This window comes from Dermacentor andersoni, chromosome 8 (genome assembly GCF_023375885.2).
Source record: "Dermacentor andersoni chromosome 8, qqDerAnde1_hic_scaffold, whole genome shotgun sequence".
In the NCBI taxonomy this organism is placed as follows: Eukaryota; Metazoa; Arthropoda; class Arachnida; order Ixodida; family Ixodidae; genus Dermacentor; species Dermacentor andersoni.
This window is the reverse complement of record NC_092821.1, coordinates 148,219,106-148,243,649: the sequence shown is the minus strand read 5'-3', so window position 1 is coordinate 148,243,649 and position 24,544 is coordinate 148,219,106. Positions and strand designations below refer to the sequence as shown.

The 24,544-nt window shown below is 50.2% G+C and overlaps 2 protein-coding genes across 5 annotated transcripts in view; one reads left to right on the top strand and one right to left on the bottom strand.

Moving 5' to 3' along the window:
* The first annotated feature begins 3,153 nt into the window (after positions 1-3,153).
* Positions 3,154-17,070, top strand: LOC126528978 (uncharacterized). Its single transcript, XM_055069528.2, has 6 exons — positions 3,154-3,185; positions 8,667-8,904; positions 10,391-10,750; positions 11,792-11,944; positions 13,264-13,616; positions 15,461-17,070. The coding sequence occupies exons 2-5, from the start codon at positions 8,683-8,685 to the stop codon at positions 13,597-13,599; spliced, it is 1,071 nt and encodes a 356-aa protein (XP_054925503.1). The 5' UTR covers positions 3,154-3,185; positions 8,667-8,682; the 3' UTR covers positions 13,600-13,616; positions 15,461-17,070.
* A 1,273-nt stretch (positions 17,071-18,343) lies between these two features.
* Positions 18,344-24,544, bottom strand: part of LOC126528979 (protein rhomboid-like) — a 199,642-nt gene continuing 193,441 nt past the window's right edge. For all 4 annotated transcript variants that reach the window (XM_050176584.3, XM_072290039.1, XM_072290040.1 and 1 more), the window contains one exon: positions 18,344-22,377. In XM_050176584.3, coding sequence (XP_050032541.1) covers positions 22,145-22,377 — 233 coding nt within the window. In that variant the 3' untranslated portion in view covers positions 18,344-22,144. The remainder of the gene's footprint in view (positions 22,378-24,544) is intronic.

The following is a 24,544-nucleotide window of genomic DNA, read 5'->3' as shown; positions in this document are numbered from 1 at the left end:
TAAAATTCTACATGCTCCCATTGCTTTAGAAAACCTTAGCACTTCAGAACACCTGCGGAGGCTAACAGCGCTTTGTCCGTTTCCTTCTTATGTCCAGTTTCTTGCGCTGTTGTTTCGTATGCAACACGTACCAACTGGCCTCAGTTCACACTTTATTGTTTCAAAACACAGGGCTTAGCGCTCAATTTATCCATACTCTGCAGGGCAACTAAGGACCAAATGCAGGCGATATATACGATTTTTCAGCTACGGCTTAAAGCTATACGCGCGTTGTTCGTGCAAGAGAATCTTTCCTCGCGAACCGTGAATGCTCACAGTATAGAACAGCGCGGCGAGCGAGAGCACTGCAGCAAATCGACACCGAACAGCTAAAGATGCCGAGCGGAAGTGAAACGAGCAGAGGGGTTGACAGCGCAGCGACTGGCCGATGACGGCGTCATCCTACGCTATCGCAATCAGCATTTGCCGTGTAAGGTACCAAGCTCCGATGGAAGTCTGTTCGATTCACGCGTGGGTCACTGAACCACGAGCACGCAGTCCACGGGGCGGCTGCACCGCGGCCTTCGATTGCAGCGTGGTGGAGGCGAGGAACTGCTTCAGTGTAGCAGGGCACTGCACCTCTGCACTTGCATGGCGAGGAGGTGCAGCAGAAGTACTTGGCGTCATGCAGACGACACTCACCGGGAGTGGCGACACAGCGTGCGCTTCCGGTAGAGGCGGACACGCTCCTTAAAACCTCTTCGACGCATTACTGCCCGGTACGTCGAAATTTCGATGCGGGCGTGTTCCAGCACCCGTCGGATTTGCTCCGCTGTCCGTATACCTTCGGAACCGAGCAAGCGACGTCGCTCACGGCGCAGCGCCATGGAAGCCCGAGAAGCCCGCGACGAGCACCGAAAAGGCGAGACGGCCGCTCAGCGATTCGGCGAGGCCAAACGTCTGCGCTCAGTCTGCGCTCGACTCAAGACAGTGCGAAGAAGCGAGGAGAGGGCCTACCCCTCCGCGCGCTAGGAGAAAAGTGTGGAGGAAGTGACGTATAGGTTTGCCTTTGTTCTGCTGTTTTTTTATTTCTTTGCTGTAGTGGCTCCGCCTTTCGGGGCACAATGGCGGCTTTGTTATTGTTCTGTGCGCTCACACGTGTAGCTCCGTAGGTTTCGTACCGTGGCAAAGGCGCCGTCCGGGCAGGTTTGCGTTGGTCTCCGTGTTTTGTTGCGCTGCCTTATCTGGACCGTGCTCTACCGGATGTTGCTGTGGCCAGGTGGAACAGGAGGAACTAAAGTTCGTGAAATGATCCGCATGCAACGCTGTACGCTATGTACCGCGCCACGGGAATGGCTAAGACGAAGGAATATCCGCGGGAAATGTCATCCTCTATCGCGGAATCATGCTAACGTGCTAACGATTGTTTAGTATTGCTGCGGAGCGCGCGCGGCCGAGCAGTACGGTTGCGCGCAGCGCGGCGTGCTTTCGCGAGAAATGTAAACGAGAGAGGAGAGCTGGCCCGATAGGCGGAGCAACGCCATGAACAACGCCAACTTCCGGCTTCACTTTAGCTTCACAAAGAGTGACGTCAGGGCCTCTCCTTAGTTTGCTTCCTCCGTGCGAAGAAGCAAGTTTTCACCGTCTAGTCGGTGGCGTGAACTAGCGTGCCGTGAACAAGTATACCACGCGGCACGGTGTGTGTGAAGGGGCAAGTTAATTTCTGGCTGGTGTTGTACAAGTCGCGGGTCACTTTTTTCCTCGCGACGATAGATTGGATTCTTTACAAGCGCTGCTCCAGGAGTACGCATGTAACCGGCAAACGGAGACTGAGGTCATAGCAAAGCAAGCGGCGCAGGATCTCCAGGGCACCCAAGGGGTAGCGCGGGGATCAAAGCTGGAAGCAGGGCGGCACGTTAGTTGAGGCCGCGGAGGCTGAAGCGTACGTGCCAGGGGGTGTTCGCATAAAAAAATTGCCTGTCCGCGATAGCGGACAGCCGATCTTACATACTCCTGGCACGCGCAGGCCAGCCCCATCCCACGGACCAGTCGGGGTTCTAGCTTTGGTGTCCCTGGAGGCGCCGCCAATAGTGCGAAAACAATCACACGTTGTTGCAATTAGTGAAAAACACGATTGAATAAATATTACGTTCAGCCGGCAACTTGTGACGCTAAGTTTAGCACTACCGCGCCCCGCGACTTCTGCAAAACGAGTCAGAACTTGGCCTCTGAAGGTACGTCGGACAGATTTTCTCGCCCCTGCGGCGCTGGTACTGGGTCAATCATCGTCACCGGCGCACCCACTTGCGTTCACCCGCGGTTGCTAAGGCGTTCTGCCTTCTAGATTTTCAATATATGCGGCCCGGGTTCCGCTACGCTCGTTACTGCTCCCACAGAAACATCTGTGTACTTATTTACAAGGTACATCGCCGTAACGCGCGAGAAAGCTACGACCCGCCACGGCTTAGCCCGCTGCTTCACCTACTTTACCGCGCCGGCAGCCATGCTCGACCCCCGTCCGCAATGCCGACACGCCTAGGGACACACGCCTACAACACGCGCTAAGAAACCTCCCGCGTAGTACCTAGGCAGGTTCATATATTCGAGGAGCAAAAGCCCCCAGATTTTCTCTCTCGTGCCCGCTCTTACTCACGCCTGCGCACAAACGACTGGCGATCCGTCCAATGAACGTCTCGTGGTACGGTGAGGAAATGATCCACGCGATGCGACCGCGGCCAACGGTTGCTGCCGGCGCTGACAAGTCTGGACAAGCACGTCGGGTTTTCGTCACTGTGCATGCCCCTGAAGTTCGCACATGTATACGTCGGGTGTTCGTCACTGTTCATACCTCTGAAGTTACTTCAAGATACGTGAACGCTTACGTGGCCTGTTACTTGCGCTGTCGCTAATGTCACTCGAGTATGCCCGCGAGATAGGCGACTGCGAGAGTGCGCGTTGATCCGTCAACGCTCAACCTGCTGGGACGGAAGTTGTGGAGTCTGCACCGGGAAGGTGTTTGCGCGTTGGTGTCCGCTGGTGGCCGTGTCGTCCATGACCGAGGAGTGCATACGTCATCGGTATAGGATTCGCGCCGTGCCAACACCTTGGCCTTAGGTGAGGAGGTCGCCTTTTGAAAAGCGGCTGTCCGCAGAAGCCATCGGCTCGTATATTGGATGTTTACTACGTCCCCGTCTGCCTGTCGGCAAGTATGAATTTCGCATTTACGACTCTTGTTAACCACATCGCGACAGCAGCGTCGCATGGCAGTGCTACCTAGAATTCACACGAAAACCGCGGGGCCATAACAGTCTTCAGGTGCAGAATTCAGGGAGCTTCTCGTTCGTTAGGGCTGTTTTACAGAGACCGTCTGCTTTCTCCAACAAGCTATCTTAACACCGCGAGTAGCTGGCATCTAATTTTATGATAAGTTGCAACGTAATCACTTTTTTTCTTTTTGTGTGTGTGTAAATGCGGGTCTGATTGTGTCTTTACGTAGTCGTTTAAATGGCGAACGCCAAGAGCACCGTTGAGATCTGTCTCAACGATCAGTAACTCGTTTCTAGGCAGGTGCAGAGAGTTTGAACGTCGGCTCTCATTAACTCGCAAGAATGCATGTCGGGAAATGTTTCCGCTTTGGTTTCGTATCACGATGTAGCCTCAAAGATACACCTCGTATGTCCTCCATGTTAAGAATACAATAAGCACACGGGTTTTAAGCAGTACGAATTAAGTCGCCAGTTGCCGTGCTGTGCTGTCACGCGAACAGTGTGAGAGGAAACACGGAATTCGCTTTGAAGCAGTGGTATTACTCGAGACACGTAAATTCAAATCGGGGGTGGTATTCTGTAGAAGTCCTAGTGGACTGTCCATTTCGGCCGCTGCTGATTGGCTGGGGCCGCTCGTCTCCTTCTCTCTCGTACAGCTGCATCCAATCAGCAGCGGCCGAAATGGACAGTCCACTAGGTGGGCTCTTACAGAATACCCTCCCGCATGCCTTAATATGTGTTAAGACGGAGCTATGCTTCAAGTGATGAGCGGCGGTCGAACAAAGGATGTCGCTGTAGCCAACGTTGGGACTTCGTCATGGCGAGGACAACCCCCGGCATCCCTTGTTCGACTATTGTTAGTAATTTGCGCCCTGTCGAGCGTGTAGTCTCGTGGAACATGTCTACGTGGGGGGCATGTGTGTTTAGCCGTATACGTCCATTTGAAGGTCATTTGGGTGTTTCCGTTGCACTATAAGTCGGTACCCTTTTATCGTATTCCCAAAGGATAGTCAATCATATTGCGTGTTTTTTCCTTCTTTCACCGTTGCGCGCCCGGTATACTTCCATGTCACGAAACGGCATGCGCGTTATCAGCGTGAGTTAGCATTCTGCGTGGAGTAGTGAGCGCGAAGTTTTCCCGAGCGAGGAAACGCAACAGATTACTCCGCTCCGGCTGATAACTCCGTGCGCCACCCACAGCCAGCGCTGTGTGGGTCGCGTCAGCCAATCGGAAGACAGAACCGTCAAAGGGCTCAACCACTGTCCGCCTCCGATCGCGCCCGCGCGCTACGCTCTTGAAAGAATGGAACAGGGGGGGATTAGTACCAGACAATGGACGAGCCCTGTTTTCTTCCTCGTCTGGAGCATCTAGCTGGCTCTCGTTTATTGATCGGCTGACGCAATCTACATCCCTTGCAGCACTGCACGAACTGGGGCTTGTATTCTGTAACTGTTCACCTAGGGGACATGTCCGCTTCGTCTGTTGCTGAAGCGCTGATTGGCTGCGGGGGCGCCTATCTCCTTCTGACGTGTACCCCAGCCCAGCCTCCAGCAGACATGTCCGCTAGGTGGTAACGTGCAGGCGAGACTCGCCAGTATTGAGGCTCAGGCGTCGGAGAGACTTCAGCGCGGTTCGTCTGGTGGCGAACTTCGTTCGCTGCGAAGGCAGCACTCGCACAGCGCAGAACTGCCGTCTGCTCGAGAGCAGACGATCGCGATCGAGAGTTGTCGCTTTGCGATCCACGCGGCGTCATCCTTGTCCACTACATGCATACAGAATGAGAGGCAATGCGAGAGGGAACACCGAATTCGTGTTGAAGCAGCGATCACTCGTTATACGTGAATTTGAATCTGACGTGTTGCTTTGGAACAGACAGCTTTCTGATTAAGCATTTGGTTCCATTGAACACGTGTGTGCTTGGCCAACTGCGTTTAGCCACTACATGCCCTTTGAAGACAGTTTCTGCGTCCCCTTTCGTATTGATCAAGGAGGGAGGGGGCTTACTGCCTGTCCTGGCCTCCCGATATACACGCGCAGACGCTGCCGCTCCCCGTATAGTCTGCGTAGCGTGCGCAAAAACACCGCACCGTGACCCAGATCTCCGCGATCGCGCGGTGATATGATCGCGCGGCTCTCGCATAATGTGGTTTACGCGCTCCACCCCACCGTTCCAGCCCAATTAACATTCGCCAACCGGGTGCTTCTGCGAAGACATTAAGCAATTAAAATAAATGTATCTGTAGCGGACAGCACAGTTATAATCTTTGAGCTGGATTGTCCGAACAGGCAGGCATTATTTGCACGAGGAATATAAATGCATAATCAACTAAATTAATTTGCTCATATCTAATATCCACTGGCATCCGTAATTGTCACTCAAGTTTGCAGTCCGGGGGCTCTATATTCTACATAGCCCCGTCAACCAATATCGATACTTTTGCGGTGGCAAAACGCAAAGCGGGGATGTAAAGTTTCGGTTTTAGTCTACCGCAGCGGCCGAATGGCGGCCGTAAAGGGTCGGAGAATACGCGAACGACACAAATTGCGTTCGCGGCGATAATGTTCAGCACGCGACTTGCGCAGATCGAGTCAGAAAATTTTAGGGAACCATTGTTCGGAATTCAAATTATCGGTCGCCGTTTTGCATTGACTTTATGGGACAGCCTTAATAATCGCGCTTGGGCAAAATATTGGTCGGTGACGCTTATCGGAAAACCACGGAACACATTTTCCCCTTAAAACGTTTTGTGCGCAAACAAACAGGGACGAAGAATAGGGGCAACACAAGGACGAACGCTTTCCTTTCCAACACAAGGAAAGCGCTCGTCCTTGTGTTGCCCCTATTCGTCCCTGTTTGTTCGCGCACAAAAAGTTGTAAGATGAATCTGTTCCAACTAGGCCGACTCGCAGTTACATTTCCCCCTTTATTCTTTTCATAAATGTCAGTTCTTCTCGTCATCATATGCAATACTGGCAAGCATGCAATATTGGAGCAACAAGGTAACTTCGCATTTATTCAGTGGTGCTTTGCTAAGCCAACTGAATTTCACCAAGGATTAAAAAAATAACAGGGCATTACGCGAACGGTGTTCACTGTGTGTTGATGGGTGTTATTCATAGTTGTCACAGTCAGTATTTCTTGTTCATTGTGCGCGAATACGTCTATAATTAGCTAACTTCAGAAACTTACCTAACCGACGAGATGCCAATGAAAAAGTTGTGGAGGATGTTGAAACATGAGCGATAACTGGATTTAAAGCAACCCATGATTTCCATTATCCAATATCCTTATCCAATAAGTCATGTAATTAATGTTAGTTAATTAAACTTAAATATGAGTTGCTTGTGCAGAACGAAAAAAAGAGAAAAGGCCTATGAACATACAATGGGTGCTGTCCGCATAAATCTATTGGTTATATTTTTTTCGAGACCACATTTAGTTGGTTTCGTTTGCCGGGTGTGTGACAATTTTTTTTTCCTTTAGTGAATTTTCCTCCACCTTTCGGGCTTCCGCAGAGCGGATTCTCCGCAACCTAACAGTGTTCGGCAAAGTCGAAGAATATCTTTATTTGTCTGTATTTCACTCGTGTTGAGAGCTGCACGTAGCATGCTCCAAAACGCGTATACCTTCTGCTCCAAAACGAATAATTCCTGCTCGAGACCTGCTCCAGTGTGCCAAATTTGCTGCACCCAGAGCTACTCCACAACTCCCTTAGCCGTTTCCATCCATGATCAATTATCACTTCACTCAGGAGCTCGTGTCGCAGAAAAGCCGGTGTCATCGGCGTCGGCGGCGTTGGCCGTGAGCGAAAAAATCCCGGAAGGCAATTCATAAATAAAAACAACTTGCAAGATAGGCTGAGTGGGAATCGAACCCGTCTCCGGAGTGTGGGACGGAGACGCTACCACTCAGCCATGAGTTCGATGGTTCAAAGCGAGACAAAAGCGCCTCTAGTGAATGCTGTGTTCCCTTAGAAACGTGCCGTAGAAAGTTATACTGCGGTTTAGATCGGTAATTATGAGCATGTAAATTACAGAAGTCGCAGTTAAACGAGTAGCGAAGTACGTTGACTTTCCGCTACCTTTCTTCTGCGCTTGTCGAACATGCAGGGCCATCTTGAGGCAAACACAGAAGACCCCCTCCTCGCAATGTACGGCGTTGCCCCGACAGACGAGGCGCCACTCGCCCGCTTCTCCCCTTCGTCTCGTTTGAGCGCATTGGGGCCGTGCGGGGACCGGTGCGAGGATGCCCCAATACCCTTGCGTTTAACAAGTTTTCTCGCTCTCTCCCCTTCCAACTTCCAGCGTTCGTCACTCGAACCCTCGTGTTTAGGCGACGCGGCTCCTCTTTCCTCTCACAGCGCGATTCCTAGGTGCAGCGTCGGATGCGGGACGCCTCTGACGTGATCGCTGCACCGTAGCGCGTCTGATGGGAAAGCGTCCCCTGCGATGTGTGCCGTGCTTCTGGCGAGGAGTCATTCGTCTGCGTGGTGCTCCCAGTGTGGTGTCTGTGTGTATGTGTGTGCTGAGTGACCGATATACTCAGTGCGTGTGAACGCTAAAGGAACAGGGGAGCAAGAAACGTTGTAATGTGCACAACACAGTGCGGTAAGTAGATGGTGAGAATCACTTGTTAGAACAAATAATTAGAAAAAAGTTGTGCTGTGAACTTAGAAGTGTTGTATGTGAAAGCTATGTCTCTGTGTGACTCAAGAGCATGCCGAGCGAATGAGCGGCCGGTGCGAACGGGGTGCGATAACGCTATCGCGCTCCACTCTGAAGGCGAAGCTTAAGCGTCCTCCAATTTTTCTTCGCACCAGTATGCTTCCGTGGCCAAAAGTAAATGCGACCGATTTGCTTTAATATTTCGTGATGTGGTGTTCGGGCTTTGTGGGGTTAATTTAGCTGTATGCCACAGTGAAGGCCATATGAGTAAAGACCTTACGAGTAAAGGCCATATGAGTAAAGACCTTACGAGTAAAGGCCTTACGAGTATAGGCCTTACGAGTATAGGTATTACGAGTATAGGTCTTACGAGTAAAGACCTTACCAGTGAAGGCCATTTGGTAAAGGCCTTACGAGCAAAGGCCATACGAGTAATCACCTTACCAGTGAAGACCTTACGAGCCAAGGCCTTACGAGTAAAGGCCATATGAGTAAAGATCTTACCAGTGAAGGCCGTTTGGTAAAGGCCTTACGAGTAATGACCTTACCATGACGGCCTTACGAGTCAAGGCCTTACGAGTCAAGGCCTCATGAGTCAAGGCCTTATGAGTCAAGGCCTTATGAGTCAAGGCCTTATGAGTCAAGGCCTTACGAGTAAAGGCCTGTGGTTCAATGGGAGAGTGCAATATGGAATCGGGACTGTGCCCAGAGTACAGTACCCCCCCACCCCGGTATATCGCTTCGGCTGCATGCAGGAAGCACGGGGCCGTCATGATTCCGGTGCGACCGATGTCCATGGCACCGGCGGGAGTGATCGCGGCCGCCGACGCCCTGGGTGCCGCGCTGCCTCGCCAGACGGTGTACGTGTTCCCGCCGCTGGGCCAGTTCGACCCCAACTGCGTGCGGCTGGTGACCGAGGGTCGCGACCCGGCCACCGCGGTCGCCTGCCTGCTCGGCTTCTTCAAGCTCGTCTGTGAGGCCGGATACGAGCAGGCGAGCCGCAGCGAGTGCAGCTTTATCTTTTTTTAATGCCTTAGCGTTAAGAGTGTCAGAGTGGGAAAAAGAAAGTATATGTTATGATCGGAGAGACATTGTCAATCAGAAAATTCTAGGTCATCGTGAAAAAAATTGTCACGATGCCTCTTTCTGTTGCTCTATACTTGCTACGTAAACGCTATTTCTTCCAAGCGTTCGAATAATTAAAACTCGCCAAAACACGCAAGATTGCCGCGCGACTGGCCTGTCGAGGCACTTTGCGTGTATTCGCGGGCTTCTTTCAGGCTCGGAAAAAAACACTTTTGTGTAGCCCGTATTGTGCAACAGAAAGCTGTGTCGGGAGTTTCTCAGGTTGCTGTTCAATTTTATCACGGACACTTTTCATCTCATTACAATAATTGAGAAGTTAATCAACCAATTAAGAGTAATTACCTAATCAGGAAGAATGCAAAAAATAATCTGGGTATCTCCAAGCGACGGCAAAACTACATTACCTTAGTTCCGTCCAGCTACGTAACATTTGCATATTTTGAACGTTTCGCTGAAGTTAAGTGAAGCACCCTGTAGTGCGCGTGTAGCATACGCTGCCGTGAACATATCAGCCAAGTTTTGCTGTCGTACGCCGTGCGTAGAGCTCGCGCAAGCGGAGCGCGCGAACTCACCTCTCTCTCAAACGTCCTCTTTTCAACGGAAGCCTGCTCCTCATTCTCATCTGGACGCTTTTATTTCGCAGTAAAGCGGATTCCCATACGCGGCTGCTATTGGTATATGGAATGATTCCGGTGCTACCAGGTCGGCTACGTAGCGCAGATACCGCGGCCGCCGCGGGGTGCCGCCACGAGTCCACTGGCCAAGCTCACCGCGGCTCGCTGAAGACAGCCGCGTTTGGCTATACGTTTGGCGCGTCGTAGGACGCCAGAATCGGAAGTCGCGGCGTCTACGTTGACAGCCTAAATGAAATTTGAACTGCGCGCCACTGTGACATTTAGAAGGCGGAGCGTTGTGGGCGTGCTCCGCCGTAGCCTTCGCAGTGCAAGGCACTGGAGAAGGAACGGGAGCACAGCGGAGGCCCTGTTTGATTGTCAATAACTCCGCTTCTGCTGAACGCATTGAAGTTCTTTTTGAGGGCGAAGTATTTCCGAAATAGCCTGTGTTCACTGCTAATGCCTTCCTCCACTTCGATAAAGAAAGGTCGCGGTTTCGCCCGAAAGGCGAAGCATCGGTTGCGATAGCAAATTAAAAAAATTAAAAATTGAATTGCGGCGTTTTAGGTGCCAAAACCACTTTCTGATTATGACGCACACCGTATAGTGGAGGACTCGTGAAATTTCGACCACCTGGGGTTCTTTATAACGTGCACCTAAATGTAAGTACAGGGGTCGTGATTTCGCCCCCATCGAAATGCGGCCGCTGCGGCCGGGATTCGATCCCGCGACCTCGTGCTCAGCAGCCCCATGGCCACCACGGCGGGTGACCCGCGCAGGTGGTGCGCGCCAGCGACCTGGACGGCGTGTGGCTGGACGAGGTGCACGTGAGCGGCGCGTTCGTGCGCCGCCAGCTGCGTGCGCTTCGCGCCGACTCGCCGGCGGCCACCATGGACGACTTCCACGTGCTGCTCAGCGTGCTGCTGTGCAACCTGCCGCGCGCGCGGGGCTCCAACCTGAACCGCGACTGGTTCCAGCACCGGGTCAACGACCTGGTCGCGCTCTTCCCGGCCGTCTCGGAGCCGCCGCCCGTGCCGCTGTACGGCGCCGAGCAGGCGGACGCCGTCTCCAGCTTCGGCGAGCAGTGGCCGCACACCAGGGCGGCGCTCTGCAACGCCCTGCTCAAGGGACGCTTCGAGGTGCGTTGCGTCTGCGTGTGTGTCTGTACGGGGCGGCCATTTTCCTTTTTTTGAAGAATCACAACGATACTTTTTTTTTAAATCTGCTGTGGCTCTTTCAGCACGGGGTTTTTGAAAAACGCCCTGCTGAAGGACCGCTTCGAGGTGTACCCCTATTTGGCGGTGTTCTTGCTCGGCTGACCTGTAGTTGTACTATATAAAGTGTACTATAGACAGTGCTAGTTGTACCATGGGTGTGGTCCCAAGCACGCGTGGCAGAAGCGACACGTCGTCTCACCGCAGTAAAGCTGTGTGCAGGTCCTTTTCCACCCTGGACACAGAGGACAGACTGCCGCAAGAGGACGAGGAGTGTGGGCCGGTCGGTTTGTTTTAATTGAATTGGGAGGAGCTGTATTTCAGCACGGGGTCACGGACAGTGTACGAAGAATGAACACGAGTGTGTTGTGTTTTTCGTTCTTGTATTTGTAGCTGCACTGACACTGCCTCCGGCAGGACTATAAGACAGTACATTTCAAATAAAGGGCACACTGAAGAAGATAAAGAATTAAAGAAATCGTACACTGCTGAGGCGTTGGTACTGTTGGTGTGTCGTGGCCTGCAAATGGCGCCAAAGAACACGGACTGAGAACCACTACAAGTATAGTTTTCTTTTTTTGGTCCGAAGTGAAGTCGAAGCGAAGTTAGCGTCGAATAATTTCCAAGCAAATAGTTTGAATAGCTTGGGCTTATACGCGAAAAAAAAAAGTGCGTACATGCGCGTTCGTTTCGAATTCTTCGAAAATTTATTCGAACGCTGAAGTTCGAGCCGAGGCGAATATAGAATAGCACGACGTTCGATCGCACTTCCGAAAATGCCGAATATTCGCACAAGCGTATAGCTGGAAGACAATTTATAGGCAACTTGCGGTCACTTTCTTGCCTTCTCGCCTCCTTTGTATCCTCCTGCGCCGTGAAAGACAAACCATAAACCTAGCTTCGTGTGCGTGCTTTCTTTCTCCTCCTCGAGGAGCCCATTTGAGAAGCCCTCCGAACACCACGCAGGGCCCGATGCAGCAGGTGCAGGAGTACGTGTCCGTGGGCTGGCGCTTCGCGGGCATGAAGCATGTGCACCTCATCCTCGAGTTCCTCAAGGGGCGCAACTCCTGGGTCCTCGACATCATCCCGGAGCTGCGCGCCAAGGGCGACCGCCTCCAGGTGATGTATGCCAGGTGCAGCGCGCCAGGGCGGTCGGAAGAAGCGGGAAGACGCATGATGCGATGCCGCGTTGCGAACCCCACTGCATGGTTCCAGGCGTGCCAAAGGCCGCACCGCCACGAGCTTCGCGGACAGGTTCCCTCCGGTTTCGTCTGGGTCCCCCCCATTACAGTGGGGACGTCATTCACGCAAGGGACGCGTCGTGTCGTATACGACGCGTCGTTCGATACGACGCGCGACGACGTTTCTCTCTGACTCTCGGAACGCGCCTTAAAATTGCTAGACGATATTTTTTTTTTTTTAAAGACGGGTCGTGTACGAAGTATCTTAATGCGGAGCCGTTCAGTGTAAGCCTCCCGCTTCAGATGCCGTCCCACGTTGTGTCGGAAAGGCTGCTCCAGTGCTTGAAGACACGTGATCGTTGAACTCGAAGATCGTTCAACTCGATGCGACACTTCGCACCCGACAAAATGTCGCTGCTGCTGTTCCGGTGGTTGGGTCTTGCCGGAAACTTGCTGGATACGTTTGTTACCGCGCGGCCGAGGCGCGGCCGATATAAAGCGACAGCGCTTCTGTGTCACTCGCCGCTGGCAGCAAGGTGATGACCGAGACTGCTGAATTATAGTTTCCCGCGCCGAGGTGGCGATCACTTCAGCGCGCCTCCGACTCAGCCCCGACTCCGGTTCGCCCGTTTCGATAACACGTCGTTCGCGCGAATGTTCTGATCGGACAGCCGCTGGACCGGTTTGAATAGAATTTGTTTCACCTTGGAGGTTTGGGCCGGGTAGAACCTGGGGATTATAGACAGTGGCCTACGGGCGAAGACTACATGACGACGACGGCCTAACAAGAAAGGACAGATGTACGAGACGTCGGGACGGTCGCATATCAACCCCGTTTTTGAGGTCCTAAACTGACATGTCGCAGAAAAAAAAAAGGAAACGGGTCACTGTATGCCTATACGATGGCTGCGGTTGCACATCGGGCTTGTTACGTCGTACCGAAGGGTTCAGCGAACGGGACATAGGACACGAGAGCACACGCACGCACGCAGGGCACTGTGCTCCTCTCGCGTTCTGTGTCGCACCTCCCCGAGGGTTGCAATGTGGACTTGTTGGTAACGCATCTTCAAGGGGTAGCGCGATTAAAAGATGGGACAAAAGACACACAGGGACACGCAGCGCTGTGTGCGTCCCTGTGTGCCTTCTTTTGTCCCGTCTTTTAATCGCGGCACCCCTTGAGGAACCTCCCCCCCTCTAGCCCATGAAGAGCTTGCGTCGAACCTGACGCCCGTAACGAATTCCGCGCGGGGGTCGCAGGCGTTCCTGAAGGCGTACCAGCGGCTGGGCGAGGACGGCCCGTACATGAAGCTGCTGCACCTGCCCGAGGCGTCGACCGCGCTGCGCAAGCACCTGGGCCTGCACGTGGCGGCCGCGTACGCGCTGGCCGTGCTCGAGGACGACAACTGGCTCCAGTACAAGGGCGTGCCGCGCGACGAGGCCGAGGAGGCGGTGCTCGCCAAGATCTCCGCCATCAAGCGCATGGGCCTCGGCGCGCCCCCCAAGGACGCCGCGCCGAGCGGGGGCGGAGGCGGCGCGAGGGACGCCGTCGACGTCGCCGCAGCGGGCGAGCCCGCCGCGTCCGCGGCGCCATAGACGTCGGCGGCGGGCAGGTAGGTGAGCGCCGTCGAAGCGGCGGTCTTCTTCTTTTGGAGCGAGGTATACGAGACCGGGCTGGTTGGTATTCCATAACGATATAGCCAGCGCGAACGTAGACATGGAGCACACAAAGAAGCGACAAGGACACGCGTTCTTTTGTATAGCTTCGCGGGGGCGTTATATCGTCAGATTGCAATGGATTTCGGTGTCGAAAGTTTGCGCGTACTGAACGAAGACAAGAAAAGGACACAAAGACCAGCGCAGTCTGACTACAGGCAACTGGCATGCTGTCAGTCTGCGCTGGTGTTTGTGTCCTTGTTGCCTTCGTTCAGTGCGCGCAAACCTTTCCAGAATGAAGTCAAACCAACTAGCCCGCCTTTCAGTCTTATTGCAATGGATTTCCTTAATGGAGCAGACGAGAGCTTTAGCGCTCGCTCGTAGCACTATGTAGATTGTTTGCATTAACGTCATCGTGGCCGCCATCTTGGGGTGCCAGCACGCCGAGAAACTGCGTAAACGAGAAGCACAACAGCACGACAGGCGCGCCGTGGACCGAGTGACAGATCGATAGCAGTGATAGTACATATAAAAAACCCGCCGCTAAAAAGAAAAACTGTAAGCGTTACAATCTGGTACTCTGACGTCATCATGTTGGGGCACTAATTATAGAACGGCAAAAAGCTGCGCCCGTGACGTCACGTAATCTATAGTTGCCGCTTCCTCGGCGTGCCAGCTTTACTCAGCCCGCGTACTATCGTAGCCGTGCTTTCATGCACTGCGTCCCTGCAGGCACCGGACCGTGCATCGTTTTATCCGAAACGTTAGGGGAGTGTTAAAGCGCAGCTTTATTTACTTGCCTTACTTCCCCGATATTTGGCTTGTCGTCATCGTTGCCGGCTGTCTCTCTCCCAGTATCGAAGCCGCACACTTTCGCCATGGTTTCGAGCGACTCGCATCATCGGCTCCGGAAGCGTTGACGCATTCAAGTTTAGACACAGCGATCCTGGTGCACAGCTTGCTATCTTCGAACGTTACTGTAGGAATGCTTTCGGCCGTGTACGACGACGTTGCCAGGTCGTGTACAAAACCTGGCGAAGGTGAAGAAGTGTCACATTAAATGATCGCTTAAGAGTACCGCACCTCTGAACATTTGCGCCCGTCGAGGCTCGCCACCGTTGCAAAGGATGCGCGCGCGCGTCGCCGAAATCCGCCGCGAGTTTCTTAGCGTGACGCGCCGTTTTGTCTTCGAATGTTCGCTTCCGCCGCTTACCCCACAGTGGGCGATTCGTTAGCATTCTGCCACTGCTCTACGCTTAACCGTTTCAGCCACCTACCGAGCTTTGCGCTTTCCTAGCTGCGCCAGATGCATGGGCGCGGCGTGTCAAGTGTGCCACGATCGAAAGTACCAAATACGTATTATAGACCTTTAGCGTGTCCGCTATTCCGGCAAACGAGGATGGTTTGGGCGGATTGCCGGATGGGTGGGAGCGTGGGCGGCCGGAGTGGTGTAGCCGCCTGTTGGCATAGAGCTCAACCAGAAAAACACAGAGCTGGAATTGCAGTAGCCTACTGTATTCTGCTTCGCTGCTGGTGCAAATTGGCGGCAGCGGCGTAATTGTGAACGCAATTGCGCCCCCGCTCATCCGGCAAACCGCCAGCGCTTGCCGGAATACTGGACGCACTAAAAGTAGGTCGTCAGCGGCACTGCTAAAGTTACATATGGCTATACGAACTGCGAATGCCTTTCTGCGGCGTCGTCGGATCATTTCGACCTCCTCTGCAAACAGCGGCAGCAGGAAGTGTCGGCGGGAACGCAGCGCCCGTCCGGATCGGTTTCGTCTCCTCCCCCATTGTGCAGGCGGAGCTGGCGCCACGGCGAGACGACGAAGACGCGCGCCGGAACCACACGGCGGGTCACTCGGGAGGGCAGGCGTTCGACGAAGGCCCGCGGGGGTTCATCATCGATCGGCGCGTCGACGAACGTTCGAACCGCGGCGCACAATGCATTCGCCAGGGGGCCGTCGTCGACGTACTACGCCTGCCCTCCTCCTCTGCGCACCGTGTCCTTTTAGTCATGAAAACCACAACCAACGTACCACCGTCGTCCAGTGCCGTGGCCAGCCGGCTAATTAGCGAGCCGCCTGTCGTCGCCCGACGCCACAGCGCCGGATGTGGACACCGCGGGTCCCCCTGGCTTCCGCATCAGCCGACGTTGATGACCGCGATCCTTCTGCAAGCTCGAGGAACTTTCTTTGTTTGGCCACGCCCACACGGTGCCGGGTGCGCCGTGATAAGAGCCGCCGCAGCGCCGCCCTGCTTCTTCTCCGCGTTCGGCAGGGAAGCCCCCCCGCCGCCGCGGGGACGATGCAAAGGGTGGCGTCGTAGATGAAGAAATAATTTTTCGTCCGTGCCGCGTGGCTTCGAGGGCGAGCCTTGCTTTCTTAGCGGCTTTTACGGGTCGGAGGGTGGCGGGAAGATAACGCGGGGGCGCTCACCCTCCCCCCCTCCCTTTGCCCCCACTCCATCTTCACCTGGCGGCGGCGAAGGCGCTGCCTTGCTTTTTTTGCCCTGTACGCGTTCGGGGACGCCGCCGTTGTGGTCGCGAACGAATAAAGGGCTTCCAGACGGTCGTGTCCCCGCTGCCTGCCATGGTGAGCACACAATTGATCAATGGAATCTGCGACGGTAGCTTTGTCGCTGTCATCTTGTAACTAAGTAGCTAGACATAGGAACGATCTAGCATAGGTGCTTTGCCCATGGCCTCCTAGAATCGCAGTGGTGAAGTCCTATGGCGAGAAGTTGGCCTGAAGACATTAATTCCAATGGCACAACAAAGGACGGATAGATTCTGCAAATCTAATCTCGATTCGTTTACTGCCGTCACAAAAACAAAAAAAGGTTCAACACTGGGCATGCCAGTAGCAAAAAAGTGCAGGCCACACCGCATGGCAGCAGCAGTGGCATTTCCACAGGAAAGCTGCTTAAAATAGCAGGAAAAAAATTCGGTGCTGTCAACCTTGAAATCAAAGGTCGTAAGCAAATTTACGGCTAGTAGTCCTTTCACTACTATTGCTTTTACCAATCCTGACCACGGAGATATTCTGCCAGACCTCGATAGTCATGTGCTTGCCATTGTCGATTTCAGAACAGCTGGCAGGAATAATGTGGTAGGAGTCGCCCAGGCAGTATCCATCCATCCGATGAATGTGGAAGTGCTTAGCCCGTGAAATGCTTTGACCTTTAATTGAAGACCAGTGAGAGATGACAGGAAGATTGATCGTGAAAAAAAGGAAAGAGAATAATAGTGCATTCAAGCAAACATTCTGCAGCCTTTATAACAAGGTGCTCAGTGTTTCCAAAATCCTTCATTATACAGGGCATTTCGTTATAAAGGCAGTGCACTTTACCACTTGCACTTGAGTGGGCTAAGTGCATTCAACAAAATAAAACCTTTAGCATGAACAGAGACTTAGTGAACTGAGTCGCTAATTTCGCACATACTTGATCTGGAAGAATGTGCGACTGCTGCCAACCGTTTTGCACCAACGCTCCCAGCATACCCCAGCACAAAACGCAGGAGCTGCTCAAAGCACCACATTGTCGAATGCCTTTATTGCCACCCTTCCCGCCAAATTCTTGATTTGTTTACAGGATTTTCATCGTAGTTGCCTTTGTTGACATTTGCATCTTCTACCTTAAATGGCTTTGAAGATGTCACTGGTCGTCACATCATTACATAATCACGTCGTCGTCAACTGCGATGTATTCGTCAGCCCTCGCACCCGCTGACTAGTTGCAGCAAGCAGCATACGACAAGCGATTCCTGCAGCAGTTCAGCAGGACTTGGATATCGGCACAATCGTCAAGTGCATCAATAACACCACTGTTAGTGATAGTGCAGAGCGTACCTTGGTGACGACTGCAGTGGGCAGCGGTGGCACTGCTACATGCATTTCATTGTAAAGCAACCAATTGTCTATGGGGGGTGCGGGGGCACCAAATTCCTTCGTTGTACAGCCAAATTCATCGTAGAGACATTCACAATACATATGAAAGATAGGAATTCGGCCAGGACATATTCAACCTTTCATTATACAGGCTATATTGCTGCAGAGGCGTTCGTTGTAGAGGCATTAGACTGTATTTGGAATAAGGTGGTTTGATGTACAGAAGTATGAAGCATTTGGATATAAAGGGTAAAATGAACAAACTTAGTAGGTAAGCCACAACACTGTTTCAAGGGAACTGCTCATGTCATCATCGGGCAAATTGTCAGTTCCGATAACATTTTCAATTTGCAGAATTAAATGAAGATGAAATTATATGACAAGGCACCCTTCTACATCTGGCACCCATGCCACTGTTCCTTTCATAACCACCCCAAAAGTTACTGATGTTCCCTTCTTATTGGCTTCCGCTTCCTATGTGATTAATGAGTTCCTTTTAAAAATGTGTACTAATTCAGCATATGTATATGTAATGGTATGTTCCAGTGACAAAATCTGTGAACTTGCTGTAAACGTTCCATTTTGAAGCTTGCAGAACACAAACAAACAAACAATGCGGACTTGTACTTATGCAGCTGAAAAGCCAAGTCAAGGTGGAGATGGTTAAGCAGCATATGAGAAGTCCACTGACTGTCATAATTAACTTTAATGAGATATTACCTTTCTTGGACCCACATAATCCGTGGGTCCAAAAAGGTTAGAGCTGTGGGCGATGAATTCACAAAACACGCTGGTAAAGGGAACAAAAGAAAACACTTTAATAAAGTTGCAAATCTGTTTTTTCAAATAAATTACTTTGTACAATAGGCTTAAAAAAAGAATCTCTCATCTACAGCTGTACAAACACGACACACGCGAACAGACTAAAATGGACACATACAAGGTGACACAGTGTCGGTGTTAGTGCCGCCTATAAGAAGAAAAAAAAAATATGTGGAATGACAGTGGGGTCATATAGCGACACACGTTGCTGCTGCACAGGATGTGACATCTTTTTTTTGTCAAAGGCCACACCGCAGGTAAAAGGAGGAAGAACAGGTTATACAGCGCACAAGCAGCTTTTTTTTTTGCATGTGACTCTAGCAACAATGTGCAGGCACAGTCAGTGCCAAAAGTGCCTGGGACATCGTAGATGCCTGGCAGTGTTGTGGATATTCGATGTGTAATCCTGGTCTCAAGCCACTACGCATATAACTCTTAGCAAACTTACGATTATCCATTCTTTAATAAGAAATAGCTGTGAACAGTTATTCTATGAAGTTACATATGCAGAGCTTGTGCTAAGCAATGAGGTGTTCAAATTAATATTAGTGATTGTCACTAACTTAGAGGTGGAGTGAGAAATGCGTCCAATGAGAAACATGGCTGCCACCCTCAAAACTGTGGCAGGTGTTATCTTTTGAGGGTGCGATGAGCACTATTAGGGCTCCTGTCTTTACGTCAGCAGTCGATAAGCCTAATTAAGACAGCTAGATGTTCTAGACAGTTGTGGTACTGACTGTGCACAAATGGTGTGTCGGGCGATTTCAACCAGTGCTGGAAGTTTGTGACGCGGGCTCACATCAATCTGTGCACGAACCCATTGGAAGCGGCCATGTCCGACTTTCTCAGGAAAGGGAATGACACAATTTGCAAAGAAAAAAAAAGTGCTTTGGCTACATAAGTAAAGAACAGTGTGCTGATGGAACATCACGGAATGTGCGCTGAAACAAACGGACCATGCGGTGCTCTTTTATATACACCGGTGAACACTCGTGTCGTCTCCTGTGTACCAAGCAGCAAACAAGGCCAATGCGTACCGGAGAGCGACAACGTGTGCATTTTTTTTTAAATTCCTGCCGAAACTTGTGAAAACTGCGGCTTCTGACGCAAGAAAAACGTGCGTTATATTCAGCCACTGCTAGAGAAAAGCAACGCAAAAAATGCGAGGCCCATGGCTTGCTTGCACCAACATCTACGGAATGGTTGTGACAATGAAAGTAATATATCTGTGCAATAAGCTGTGGATGGTCACATTTTCCGCGACCTGACGGATGGCGGAAGCAGTAGGTGCGACACACTAACACCTTGGCACTTGTCCAGCAGCAAGTTGTTAACCGAGGCTGACGTGGCAGACTTGATAAGCATTGTTTTTCTGAAGTGCAAGGTAAGCACATTCGGTTACAAGCGCCACTTCGAGCGACACGACGCAGGCCTTTGCATGGTGAGAATTTCAACGTGCCTGGAAAACCTGGAACCCGAGACAAATGCCGCTCTAGTTGGTTTTGCGGATATCTGTACTTATCAAGTTGCCACATTAGGACAGTAAGGGGAGGTCACATGTGCGAGGTGCTAGATGCACCAACATTTTGCTTTAAAGAACAGGAATCTGCACTTGTGCCACTTCCGAATGATGTTTGAGACAGCTTTGCACACTTTAAGTTTTCCTTGTTGCATGGTAGTGCTAAGCCACGCAAAGGGTAAACTGAGGTAACTGGCGTTGTGGGCGTGAGCAAGGCAAAGTTGAAGCGAAAATATAAATAGAACAAAAATATCAATGTGAATCTAAATTGTAAGAACCACTCTTCAGGATGCGCGACAATAAATTCGTGCTATTTAGAAGTTGCAGCTCGATGAGCACTATAGCGATTTGTTAGAATGGCTACACAATCTTGTTCATATTATGATTATTAGAATGTGCAGTCTGATCATGTCAAATGAGAATTAAGCAATTAAACCTGATTATAACACTCTCAGCATTGTGGTTACATAGTTGTTCATGTTGAAAAGAATAACACAATAAACTTGGATGCGGAATCGAAGCACTTGCATTTATGCCCGCAGAGAGCATTCCAAATAAGCACTTGAAAAAAAAAAAAAAGGCCATACGTAGCACCAAATTCATAAATAAATAAAATATACACAGCATGCCGCTTCTAAACACATCTCATTTATCAGATCTATAACTACATTCTGGAATATAATTGACATTGAGGTCATAAAAGGTCTATAGATATATCTGGGCAAGGCCTAAATAAATATATTCTCACCATCTGCGCTAGCACACCTTGAGGAAATATAGACTATCTGTTTGTGAGCTTACAAAAAAAAGGTGCTGTACAGAAAAGCCACGCAAAGCAATTGGAGACACTTTTCTGTCTGGCGAGAGAGGGAGCTCGAAATGCACACATGGCAAAACACACACATGCACACTAATCCAGAATGGTACGGCAGGATGTGAAACAAGAGTTCGCAAAGTTTGTGTCCTTGCTTGCAATGGCTACTCATTCTCACGAAATGCGGAGGACCACTCGATTTTCCCATGCAGTTCGAAGAGGGTCCTTTCTTTTTCAATGTCGTCAACAAAGCGCACAACACACTCAACGCTCTTGGAGAAGCATTCACTTTGTTGTTCGTTTTCCGTTTGCACACCCTGTACACAGCAGTCGCACACACAGACACATTTGGAGTACTGTAAACAAAAGTCCCAGCTGCTTGTCTTGTAGCTGCCAGATGTTGAAAAGAAGGTCTCCGTCGATCCCTGAGGAGCTTCAACACACGTTTGTACGACGACTCCTTTTTCTAACTTCCTTTTTTTTTTTCATGGCAGGATTTGAGCTGCGAGCAGACATGCGGCAGTACTGTTTTTCTTGGCAGTGGGCTTGTATTTCGAACTCATCGGCTTGTCACAGTTGGTTGCTATAGCTCCAGAAGTCTTGCATGCTATTTGTGCGGCAGTGTGTGCTGTTGCATTCAGAGGCGGTGCTTTTACAGTGCTCTATCTGTCGGGTTAGTGAACCCACCGGAAATGGTAGGCTTACTAAATCCACTGGAAATGGTAAAAGCAGTTCATTGACTCTTTGGTTTAGAGCTTTTTTTTGAGAAATGTTTCAGTGTTGGTGGCATTCTAGAAAAGGCCTGCTCACATGCATTCTATGCATTCGGAAATTCTTTGTTGCCATTCAATCGATTAAAAACCATGTTCTCTGGCTCTACTGCGCTTTGACACGAGTCCACAAACTACGACACATGGTCTACACCCTGCTGCTTGTGTTTGTGTTGCATGCTTGTGGAAAGCCTCGGGAAGCACGAACAGCATGCCTCTTCCATATCTTGTTTCTTTGCACGAGTCACTGGAACACAGCAAAGTCCACTAAAAAGTCCTCACGGTGTTTTCACAAATTTCTTTGGTTTGTTCTGTGGTCATACATTTGTTTAACACAAAGGCAACGAGTCTGCCACACTTGTCTGTCGTTGACTTGCAGAGGGATCTTCAACTCTGGCTTGTAAGGAAGCAGTATCTTGCTGATTCTCAAAGTTTTGCTTCCACATATAAAACAGGCCGACACTTTTCTTGTGCTGACTCAGTGTTGCTAGCCATAGCATGTCATCCTTGAGCGTATCAGTCCCAACCTCACACCATTTAAGCACAATTTAGACTTGACTTGATGTAAACGCTCCTCCACCAGCAAGCGCAAGTTGCACCAACATGGTGGTCGCTCACAAGCTGTCACAGTAGTTGCAAGACGCTAAAGACCCATTTGCTCTCCCGGCGCTCAGTAATTGAAGATGTTGAAGAGCACGGCAAAGAGGGTGCAGGCTGCGTAGACGCCTAGCGCCACCCACCAGAGCAGCTGTTCATGCAGTTTCTGCTCAAAGTTCTTGAGCACTAGCAGGCCGATGGTGAGGCCCGCCAGTGCACCGGTCAGGTGTGCCACATACGATACTGGCGGCCCATGAGGCTCGGCGGCGTACCGGTCGTAGACCGCGAAGCCCACGTCGGCGGAGGCTGCGCAGAGCAAAGCAGAAACAACACGTCACCATGAAGCTTTCAGTGCCTTTTGTCTCACTCGTGACATGCCACATTTGCTGCTTTATATGTTTGAATCTTCATGTTCAGTGTACTATCGTTGTTCACATTTGCTTGCTTCCGTTATGCCTGTTTAGTCATTTGTACGCCAACTGCTTTTAAAAGTCACCTGCCCTGTAATAAACTAATCCTATGACAACAGGAGGTCCTTTTTGACAGTTTTCACTTTGAGGCCTCTTCCCGTCACCACCTATATACTAAGACACTTACATATTTTTATGGCGTCATAACAGACGTCAAACTCTTGAAGAACACAACCACTTTAGAATTGCTAAAAATTAAGTTATGGGGTTTTACATACCAAAACCACTTTCTGATTATGAGGCACGCCTTAGTGGAGGACTCCAGAAATTTTACCACCTGGGGTTTATGTGCACCTAAATCTAAGTACAGTGGTGTTCTCGCATTTCGCCTCCATCGAAATGGGTCTCCATGGCAGGGATTCGATCCCGCGACCTCGTGCTAAGCAGCCCAACACCACACTTTAGAATTGTGCACTATGAACACCACAATGCCTTTTATCACATAAGTGATGCAGTTCACATTCTTGTCTTAAAGAGGCTCTAACGATTAAAGCTATTGCTTTAGGTTGGTGAAGCATTCTTTGGTTCAGTTTATTTGGCACAAGAATGTTGGCTACAGCGGAGAAAATGAAGGCTAGTGTTTCCTTCTTCGACTTTAAAATGTCATTGAAATGAGATTTCTGAGCCGTAGACAGGTGTTAAAATGTTAAGTCGAATTTGGCCTATTGCTGTGTAGAATGTGGCCCATCTTTTACTATAGACTGCCATTTAGTCTCTAGCAGATGCAATCAAAGACTCTATGTGATGTCTCAAGAGAGCTAGTGGGGATTCAAAATGGCGTTGCCATTATTCCACCCCCATCCACTTTCTTATTTTGTATCCTTTCTGTCTTATCAAATGTTGATGCAATGAAAGGTCGAGAATTTGAGTGTCCTAGAAGCGAAATCAACAAATTCAGCTTGACTTTTTATCTCTTTAGTGTCTCTGTAAAAGTCAACTTGAAATCGCAGTAGCTTAAAGGGACACCAAAGCGAAACAATAAATCAGTTTAGACTAATGAAGCATTGTTTGAGAAACCTGCAGGCAGTCATTTAAAAAAAATAGTTTGATTATTACATGAGAAAATGAAGGTCCAAGTATCAGTATTTGAATTTCGCGCCGAAAGCCCAGCGCCGGTACGTCAGCGTGACGTCAGGGATTCCAAAGTATGTTTTCGTATTTGGGCCGCGTTGGCTAAATAAAGGTTCCCGAAACATGCCATGTTTAATATTTGGTTCCTTTAGAACACAATGCAGTCAATCTGTACCGCTATATATGATTAGTAGGCCCTAGAAGATGCCATCAAAATTCGAGACGTCACAGGTGCGGAACTTAAGTAGGCGTCGCCACCCGTATTTCGTTCTCGCGCTTTTTCTGGCTTACCAAACATCGTTGTAAGATTGGTGTTTTTGGTGTTGTAGAATAGTGATTTACAGATGGGGGGCAGAAGAAATCATTTTTCACTTTAGTGTCCCTTTATGAGGGAGCTTTACCTCGGGTGTTCCTATCTAAATAGATGTAAAAGGAGAATTCGTTTTTCTCGGCAACCACTGCACCTAACTTGACGTTGTTGCGTTTAGAACAAAAACTTGAAATCTAGTGGCTGTTGGTCTGGAATTTTTTATTTAAGTCGTCAATTTTTTAAAATTAAGAACAAGGCAAACATCAAAAATTTTCGGAAAACGACAACTACAAAGTTTAAAACTGTAACTTAGCAACAAAAAATGATATCACCATTCTGTGGTTTGTGTCTAATAGTACATCTAAAGTGGACAAAATTGATATGTTACACATGAATCTAAAAAAAATTATTCATATGAAAATACAGCTTTTGCAGAACCCTCATAACAACGTAAAAAATTCACGTAATATATACATTTACATATCAACTTTGTTCACTTTGAATGATCTAATGGATGCCATTTACAGAACCGCGATATCTGCTCTTCACGCAGAGATATTGCTTTGCAAACTTCGTGCTTCTACCTTTTCTCGAACTTTCAAATTTTTGAGAATTTTTTAAA

Coding starts and splice junctions, on each gene's coding strand:
- LOC126528978 (XM_055069528.2), top strand. CDS start 8,683: ATGATTCCGGTGCGACCGATGTCCATGGCACCGGCGGGAGTGATCGCG. Junction 8,905..10,390: donor GTGAGGCCGGATACGAGCAG/GCGAGCCGCAGC, acceptor TGACCCGCGCAG/GTGGTGCGCGCCAGCGACCT. Junction 11,945..13,263: donor CCAAGGGCGACCGCCTCCAG/GTGATGTATGCC, acceptor CGGGGGTCGCAG/GCGTTCCTGAAGGCGTACCA.